A 9,736-nucleotide genomic window follows, 5' to 3' on the forward strand; every position below is an offset into this window, starting at 1 on the left:
AGTGAATACTGTACACAAAAATGTTATTTAATCTCTTTTGTAACTAGACAAACACAAACGAAAGAAAAATATGTTCATCTGTCAGGTGAGCAATGATCAAAAAGGTTAACAGCTTCTGGGAAAAAAGAGAGAATGAGTGCACGTTTGCATAATTCTTTTCCCTGACCAAAATATGACAAAAATCAGAGAAGGAAACTCCTGTGCAAGATGGGCACATCTCACGGGACTGATGCACTCACGACACAATGAATAAAGGTCAGACCAGTGAAGTCTGCATCACAGTTAAAGAGGATGGCTACATCTGACATGCTTCTCCTCTAATCTCTCGCTGATTGGGTCTGGGAAAAGTGGGTCCTGAAGGACAATACACATAATCAATCAGTAACTTGAAAACATGGGTCCTTCAAGGCACAGCAACCAGACGTATGCAAGAAGTAGACAGCATTCTACTTGGTGCCTATCTCCCTATCACAGGGTAGCAAAGAAGACTACTGAAGAAGGGATCATGATGTGTAAGGTGGGGAATGCTTCTTTTCAACTCCTCTGGTTTCCATGAGGAGGCATTTTCCATAAATATCCCCAGCCTCTCGCCCCTTCTCCCTTAAGTGTGAAACCTGACTGGTGAGTTTACCGTTGGTTCACACTTCTTTGCTGGGTAGACCTAATTTATCAAAAGTCTTAAAATTAGGAAATTTGGTTTCTTTTTTAACCTCTTATCCATGACTTGTAACTTAATCAGTGTGAGGCAAAAGTCTTAGGTAAGTGTGTCTATTATGAAGACCCAAACTTTCCTTCGGGTGGGCTGGTCCAGGTCTGGACTGGGGCACGAAGAATAAGAACGCTGACAGCATATATACATCCTCCAATAGCTCTCTCAGTGGTCAGGTTGATATTTTTCTCTGTCTGCCTAGCTCCTCTGACTACGTTTGAATCGGTTCCAAACTCAGGAGGGAACACAAAGGTGAGAGGTATTATGTATTGGGCTCCCTAAAACCTATGGTAGCCTTGACATTTTTTATTTTCCCTGCCGAGAGGCAAGGCATGGCTGTAGAGAAACAGAAACAGCAAGCTGGTAGTCAGCCTTGCACAGCACACTAAGTAGACTAATCAGAGACATACCAGCATTGACTTGTCTCTGGAACCAACGATTAACACACACCATGGGAAACTGCTTAGAGAGAACATATGAGAACTGCCACGCAGCAGTCAGATAAAGAGAGCTCACAACCATGTATCCAGTCTGCTATCTCAGCCTCTACGGCAGTTATTCTAAAGGCCGATGGGAGGGGGCTAGGAAGACTCCACGTAGGCCATTCTCCGGCAAAGAGTAGGCCAACTAGAATCGCCCCTTTTAACAATAAAGAACATGCAAAATAAACAACATGAAAAAGTGGCACTGCAAGAAAAGAAGGAGGAACCACAATGTGAAAAGGAGAAAAAACACACACATTTGAAGAATTGCTCCATAAAATAGAAGCTTAAAGAAAAGCTTCTCTGCATGCAGATAAATAGAACATAACTCCATAAAACAGATTTTAAAAAGAGCTGAAGAAAGTAAAAGATATAAGAAAAAAGAAGAGGGAAAAACCCAGAGAATTTGAAACCACATTAGAAACAACTCAAGTAGAACAGATACTTCAGAAAACCAAGTTAGTAACATGGATGACAGGCCTGGGAAAATCACTCAGAATGAAGGGTACAGGATAAAGGTGGTTAGATTCAAACAAAGTGGTTGGGTAGAAGAAAGATGATAGATAGATTTGGAAGATAAACAATTGAGATCTAACATAAACAACACTCTTGGACAGAGAGAGACATATGGAACAGCCAAAATATTCAAGGATATAAAGCTGAAAATTGAAAGGGCTCATCATGTTCCAGGAAAAATGAACAGAGAACGATCAAGACCAAGACATACTATGAAATGTTGCTGAATTTTAAGGATAAAGAAAGAATTCCATTAGCATCTAGACAGAAGAAACAGGGCCACCTGCAAATTAAATAATTTATGCTGGCCTCCGACATCTTCTCAGCAATGTTAGATAACGGATAAAAGTGAGTACTGTGTGCAGTGCTGAGGGAAAAAGAACATGACATGGAATTTTCTGGAATATAATTTTAATGGATATATCACATTCCATTGTATGGATATAGTATAATTAATTTAACTGGTCTATTATTGATGAATATTTAGGTTATTTCCAGAATGTTATTATTTCCCACCATGCTGCAATGAATAAACATATATATATATTATTTAAAATACATGAAGTATACCTATGAGATAAATTCCTGGAAGTATGATGGCTGAATCAAAGGATATATGCATTTAAAAATTTTTTCATTTTGCTAAATTATCCCCCATAGAGATTGTACCAATTTTTATGCCCACCAATAATGTAGGAAAGGACTTATTCACCACAATTCACTAACACATTGTGTTATTAAATTTTCTGATCTTTGCCAGCCTTATAGATAAAAAATCATTTTTCAGTAAAGTAATAATTTGCAATTATATTACCATATTTCATCAAATTGAAGATATCATCATTTGAAAGGTGACCATCATTTTATGTACTTCTATATAAGAAAAAGAACTACAGGGGCCGGCCTGGTAGCATAGTGATTAAGTTTGGGTGCTCCACTTTGATAGCCTGGGGTTCACAGTTTTGGATCCTAGGTGTGGACCTACACACCGTTCATTAAACCACCCTATGCTGGTGTCCCATATACAAAATAGAGGAAGACTGGCACAGATGTTAGCTCAGGGCCAATCTTCCTCAAGCAGAAAGGGGGAAGATTGGCAACAGATACTAGCTCAGGGCCAATCTGCCGCACAAAAAAAGAAAAAGAGCTACAAACTAAACTATGCTTTCAAATAACCAATTGTCAGATACATAAAAAGTTCAGATTTCAAAAATGATGTCAGAGATGTGAAAATATGAACAAGTGCTTCTTAGGATCAATGAAATATGTCATTTAGTAAGGCTGAGTGTCCATAAAGGTTTTTTAGATATGCAAGAATCAGGAATACACAGCCCACAAATCCCTCCTAAAACAAACAAAACAAAAATTATTTGAAGCCACAATCCATATGACTAAAATATATTTAAAATCAAGAATTTATAAAATCAAGAAATTATGAAAAGGATTAACAATGAGCACTTAATTCAGTTAAATCTAACTAATTACAACAAACAAAACAGAATTGACTTGTTTTAACTGTTAAAATAATTGGTACATAATGTAAAAATAAGAAAAATTTGATGAAAACCACCTGGGACAAAAAATTCCAGAATGTGTCATTAAAACTTTAGTAAGAAGAAAAGTATGATATATTCTTCATCCTTCATGATAAAAAGGCATTTAATGAAATTTAACATCCATTCTTGATATTTTAAAAAGAAATCTTTCAATAAAACAGATAGGGGCCGGCCTGGTGACGCAGTGGTTAAGTGTGCACGTTCTGCTTCAGCGGCCCAGGGTTCCCTGGTTCGGATCCAGGGTGCGGACATGGCACCGCTTGACAAGCCATGCTGTGGCAGGCGTCCCACATTTAAGTAGAGGAAGATGGGCACAGATGTTAGTTCAGGGCCAGTCTTCCTCAGCAAAAAGAGGAGGATTGGCAACAGTTAGCTCAGGGCTAATCTTCCTCAAAAAATAAAAAACAGCTATATGGCTTCTACCTTAATGGGAGGCGCACAGACACACAAATGCCACCATAATGCTTAATGGTAAAACACCAAGAGCATTCCCATTAAAGCAAGGAACAACACCAAGGAAGCCCACCATTATTCTATTATTATTATTTTTTTTTTTTTAAGATTTTATTATTTTCCTTTTTCTCCCCAAAGCCCCCCGGTACATAGTTGTATATTCTTCGTTGTGTGTTCTTCTAGTTGTGGCATGTGGGACGCTGCCTCAGCGTGGTCTGATGAGCAGTGCCATGTCCGCGCCCAGGATTCGAACCAACGAAACACTGGGCCGCCTGCAGCGGAGCGCGCAAACTTAACCACTCGGCCACGGGGCCAGCCCCCATTATTCTATTATTTAGCATTGTTCTAGAACTGCTAAGTGACACAGTGGGACTCAAAAAAGAAATGAGGGAGTAATATCAAAATGCAGGAGGCCAAAGTATCATTTTACACATGATGTGATAGCATACTTGGAACACATAAGACAATTCACTGAGAAATTATTAGAAGAAGCAATAAGGTCTTTTAAGAAGGTAGCTGGTTATAAAATTAATATACAAAATCGAGCAGTTTTCCTATTGATTTCCAAAAAATAAACAGAAAATATAATGCAAGAAAAAATTCATCCCAATTAAAATTCCTAGGAATAAATTCCACATCAAGTAACTAACAAGAAGAAAACTAAAACACTACTAAAATAGAAAACTTCAAAAAGAAAAGCCATGCCCTGTTCTTGGATAGGAAGAGTGAACAAAGTAACGCAGTCATTGTCTCTAATCAATGCATTCAGTGGAATCTAAATCCCTACCAAGACACTGTTTGCAGCTCTGCTAAAAAAGACAGACTGAGTCTGAAACTCGTTGGGAAAACAAATCTAAGAATAACCGGGAAAAAATCTAGAAAGTAAGAGTAATGACAGATTTTTAAGCAATACTAATTAAATCCGTATTGTACTGATCTTCCATTCCCACTTTAGAAAGTTGCAAGAGAACACTCCCATTCTAACCATGAGAATAAGCTGGAGAACCCACAAAATTATGCGTTTTCTTAAAGCCCATCAGAGAGCTGAGGGTGCAAAAACCTACTGAACAGAAATCCAGAAGGTGACTAGCCCTACCTAGGACTCGACAGCCCCAGCTGCTCTCCACTTTGGCAGAACAGCAGGAAGAGGAGTGAGCTGCTCAACAAAACAACGGAGGCCAAAAGACAAGGGACCTACATCTCTGAGTCTCTTTTTTTTAAAGATGCACCTGAGCTAACAACTGTTGCCAATCTTCCTCTTTTTTTTTCCCTTCTTCTTCTCCCCACAACCCTCCAGTGCACTGTTGTATATTCTAGTTGTGAGTGCCTCTAGTTGTGGCATGTGGGACACCGCCTCAGCGTGGCCTGATGAGCAGTGCCATGTCCGTGCCTGGGATCCGAACCGGCAAAACGCTGGGCTGCTGAAACTGAGTGGGTGAACTTAACCACTTGGCCACGGAGCCAGGCCCCATCTTTGAGTCTTGAAAAAAAAGTTAGCTAAGAATTCTATATCCAATAAAAATATCCTTCAAAAATGAAAACAAAATAAAATTTCACAGTTAAAAGCTGAAAGAATTTTTCGCAAGCAGGCCTAGATATTCATTCTTTAGGGTGAAGGGAAATGATAACAGATGGAAACTCAGTTCTATAGGAAGCAAGAGAGAAATCCAAAAGGGTAAATATATTGATAAATACAAAGGAATTTTTAAAAATTACATATTCACATGCATCTTTAAATTTCACTAAAAGATTGATTCTCTAAATTAAAAATAATAAAAATATAGAGCATATGCAGAAGTAAAATACATGACAACAGTACAAAGATGAGAGGACGGTAAGTGAAGCATAAATTATAACATTCTTACATTGTCCATGAAGTACTAGAATGTGTTTGAAAATAGGCTGTGATAAATTCAAGATGCATATTGTAATCTCCAGCACAACCAATAAAAAGATAACACAAAGAGGCAAAACTAAAAAGTCAAGGGAGGAGGAAAAAATAGAATATTTTTTTAAAAACTCAATTCACCCAAAAGAAGGCAGGAAAGAGGACCAAAGAGTAAGTGGGAAAATAGAAAAAGGACACCAATATGCTAATACAAACCCAGAAAAAATTACAAAAATATAAATGGACTATATAACATCATTAAAAGGCAGAAACTGAAAGACTGGATAAACAAGTGCAACCCAATCATATGTAGTTTATAAGAAACACACTTCAAACATAAATACACACGTGAGTTAAAAGGAAAAGAACAGAAAAAGATCTAAGGCAAACAGTAAGCTTATATGAATGTCAGACAAAACAGGTTTCCAAGTAAAAAGGATATTCAGAGATAAGATGGACATTTCATAATAATAAAAGGTTCAATTTATCAATAAGACATACCAATCTTAAATGTGTATGTGACTAACAACAAAGCCACCAAACAAAAAAAAAATGACAGAACTAAAGGGAGAAATAGACAAATCTACAATCATAATTAGAGATTTAATACTCCTTCCAGAGCAACCGACAGGATAAGGAGACAGAAAAAGTGAGGATGTAAAATGCTTCACAATCAACTTGACCTAATTGACACTTATAGAGCACTCCACTCACCACCAGCCAAGTACACATTTTCCCCCAAAGGTAATTGGAACATTCACCCAGATAGACCATAGGCTGGGCAGAAAAAACAACACAAGCAAAAAACAATAAATTTAAAGGTCTTGAAATAATAAAGGGTGTGTTCTCTCACAACATCACAAATTTAGAAATCAATAGCAACAGAAATTTCCAAATATTTGGAAATAAAATAACGCATCTCAATAAATAATGAATCAGCAAAATCTTAAAATAATTTTCACTAAATGATAAAACAAAGAAAAAGACACAAAAAGAAATTTTAAAAATCTAAAAACTGTTATTTGCAAACAAGTCAACAGTGGCAAAACAGTACTACTACTAATGATAACAATGATAATAACGGGTTACATAGAGGGCGACTAACTTTTAACAGTGAATATTGGACCCAAGCAGAAGTTCGAAACGTTTACCTTCAGAAAAAAGGAAAAACCTAAGGGATGAATGAAAAACAGACAAAATGGAAAAAAGGAATAAAGATATTATTAAACAACAAAAGCCAGTTCACTTGGGGAAATTTTCCCAGTTACAGGCATCTTTAAAAGTCACACACCTCATCTGTTAACAAATATAAAAAGAATAAAATTTTAAAGAAGGCACAGTGAGTACTGAAAAAGGTAAACTATAAAAGCAAAAATTTTACATATAGGCTGTATCACAGAATGAATTTACAAGGTTGGACAGCATAGTAGATCAAAACAATATATTAGGTTTTATGTATGATATTTAATATTTTGATATTTGGTCCCAGTTCAGTCACTGGTATAGTTTTTCTTTATTAATAAATATTTCTAATAAAAATATAGCTTCCCAGATTTTTCATCAGTCTCATGTTTGCATTTTTTGCACTTGGACGGGCTGATTTCTGAACACCCATATAACTCTAAAATTATAATTTTTGTCTGGCAATTATAACCACTAGCAATTAGAACAATGTCTTGCACACAACTGTTTTAATGGCTAGAGGTACATCATTTTACACGATTGAATAAACACAGAAATTTCAAGGAATACTGGGTAGGTTAGGCACAGACAACAAATATAAAAAGGTTACAAACTTTGGTCATATAAAAAATATATACATACCGTTAGATGTTTATTTGGCCAAAAAACGCATCATTAACTCTTACTAAAGGAGGAGGCACCTGTGGCTACTCCATAAATATTGATGTGAAGATGATTAAAGGAATATCGCCTTACAGTGCGTTGCCTGTGTCAGAATCAAATTAACCAACACTCAAAATACTTAGAGAAAACCCAAAACCACGGATAAACGTTATCTTCCCAACAAGCTATGTGACAGTGACCCATAGTTTATAACAGCTTCTATGCTCTGCGCATCAAGATCATCTATTACATGGACAACAGTCCCACCCCCTCTACCGGCAAACCCACGGCATGGCGGGTTGGTTGCTAGGACGGATTTTCCCCCTCTCCATCTTTCCCAGAGCATCAAGTATCTGACAGTGACATCATTTGGGCACCTGACCAGATGATCCGCGTTTCCACAAGCCGGATCCGTGCGCGGGGCTGGGTTCAAGGCCTCAGGGTTTGTACCCGCAACCCCTCGGGAGCTCGTGCCTTCCGCAGTTCGCTTTAAACCGCACATTTACTTAGGTTTTGCTTTTACCAATCGCTGGCCACTTAGTTTCGAAAGACATTCCCATGACAAAATAATGGCATAAAAATGAGCACGACATAAAAGGAGGTCAGCAGGAAAGCACCTAAAGGCTGTGAGCATCTGCCTCTAACGGAAGCGCCCGCCGCCTTCGAAGGAAAGCCCCGCAGCCAGCCTCGGGCCGCCGCGCACGTTGGCCCCGGGGGCCGTGGGTGGGACGCCCTCGGCGCCGAGAGCGCCCGGCCGCGCCAAAGCCACCGCTGCCCGTTCCGCCCGCAGACAGGCAGGGGCTCGGCCCAGCACCTCCTCCACGAGGCGGCCGGCCGGGCCCCGAGACGCCGCCTGCGCGCGTGCAGCGCCTCCCGCCGCGCCTCCCCCTGCGCCTGCGCCTCCGCCTCGGGGCGTCGCCATGGGAACCGCGGGCTCGGCCTCGGGCTGGAGGGCCGGGGAGGGCCGGGGAGGGCCGGGGAGGGCGCGGCCGCCGCCGGGGAGGGAGGGCCGGCGCCGCAGACGCTCACCGCGCCCCCGGGCCGCCGCGCCGCTGCTCCGCCGCCTGGGTCGCGCTCGGCCGTGCAGAGGGCCGTCTGCCACCGCCGCCCGCGAGCCCGCGCCCCGCCGCCCCGGTGCGGGGAGTGTCGGCTCCGGGGGCGGGGGCGGGGGTTGAAACCCGGCGCCTGGCACCTGGGCCCGGCCGCCGCGCTCGCTCCTTGCAGGCTCCAGCCTGCCCCCGGGGGCGGCCTCTCTGTCCCCCCTTTCCCGGGCGCCTCCGTACCTCATCAAGGGAAAGGAAGACACCACGGCGGTCCGCACACCGGTGTAAGGAACCGAGTTGAGACCTCCGGGGCGTGGGCAAGTGGGAAGGATGCTCGGCTTCCTTCTCTGAGCCCCGCGCCCGTGGCCCGGGTCCTCCCGCCTCCTCCGAGCCCCTGCACCTGCCGGGCCCTCGGGGCCACCCCTGCGAAGCTGCTAGAGGCTTCTGAGCCCCGGTCATTCCTGAGTCCTCGGGGGCTTCTGCCAGTGCCGGCACGCGGTGAATGCTCGCGCGCTGTCGTTAACTCTTACTGTAAAGGTTTAAAGAGGATTAAGTTAACAACTGTTAAAAACTCACCTCAAAGGCACATGCACATAGGATAATTTGTTGTCATAAATGAGCCTTCGAGAGTCAGAGGTAAAATTTGAACCTAAAAACCTCAAGGAAAAAATAGAAGGCAAAAGTAAAACTATATTTCTGGTGGAAGATAAATTCAAATTGCTTTCTTTTTAAAGGTGATTCAAAAATATTATCAGCTTTCTTAAAACTTTACGAAATACGAATTAAAACTGTGACATATAGGCTAGAAAGGAAAAAAGCTTACACCTGAGGTGGTAACTAAAGGCTGTAAGATCATAAAAGACACAAAGATGGGGTGAGATTCTAGATTATAACAAAGTTCTTACCTTGAAAACCTGAAAAAAGTAGTTTTAGAATAGGAAAAAGGGTAGGCTATTTATACTACAGAGATAAGTTGGACTGAAAATATTAAGACGTCTTTGACCAGGGAGTCTTACCCTGAGATATATGGGCTTTTGAGGAATGGATGAATACCTAAGATAATATGCAAAATTTTGGTATGGTGGTTTTTTTGTTTGTTTGTTAGGAAAGAATGCACAGCTTTCCTCAGATTCTCAAGGTCCAGATCCTTAAAAGGGCAAGAATTAGCATTTGGCAAGTCTGATGATTGCTGTACTTGCTCACATCTTTCCTGACTCACTCATGCTCAGTTTGGCGTCCCCACT

General features: G+C 41.1%; 1 protein-coding gene across 28 annotated transcripts in view; it reads right to left on the bottom strand.

Moving 5' to 3' along the window:
* The window catches only part of ICA1L (islet cell autoantigen 1 like), a 66,568-nt gene extending 57,101 nt beyond the window's left edge, over positions 1-9,467 (bottom strand). For 2 of the 28 annotated variants that reach the window (XR_011428389.1, XM_005601692.4), the window contains exons 1-2: positions 7,832-8,341; positions 7,429-7,552 (exon numbers count right to left, since the gene is read on the bottom strand). Coding sequence is in view for 3 of the 28 variants with exons in the window: in XM_023622437.2 (XP_023478205.1) it covers positions 7,827-7,951 (125 nt within the window). In the remaining 25 variants the exon portion in view is untranslated. Of the gene's footprint in view, positions 1-7,428; positions 7,570-7,826; positions 8,360-8,478; positions 8,500-8,732; positions 9,022-9,397 lie in introns of those variants that run through there. The other 26 variants (XR_011428385.1, XM_005601691.4, XR_011428386.1 and 23 more) reach the window with 24 other exon arrangements.
* Positions 9,468-9,736: the final 269 nt, after the last annotated feature.

This window comes from Equus caballus, chromosome 18, assembly GCF_041296265.1.
Source record: "Equus caballus isolate H_3958 breed thoroughbred chromosome 18, TB-T2T, whole genome shotgun sequence".
NCBI classification, from domain to species: Eukaryota; Metazoa; Chordata; class Mammalia; order Perissodactyla; family Equidae; genus Equus; species Equus caballus.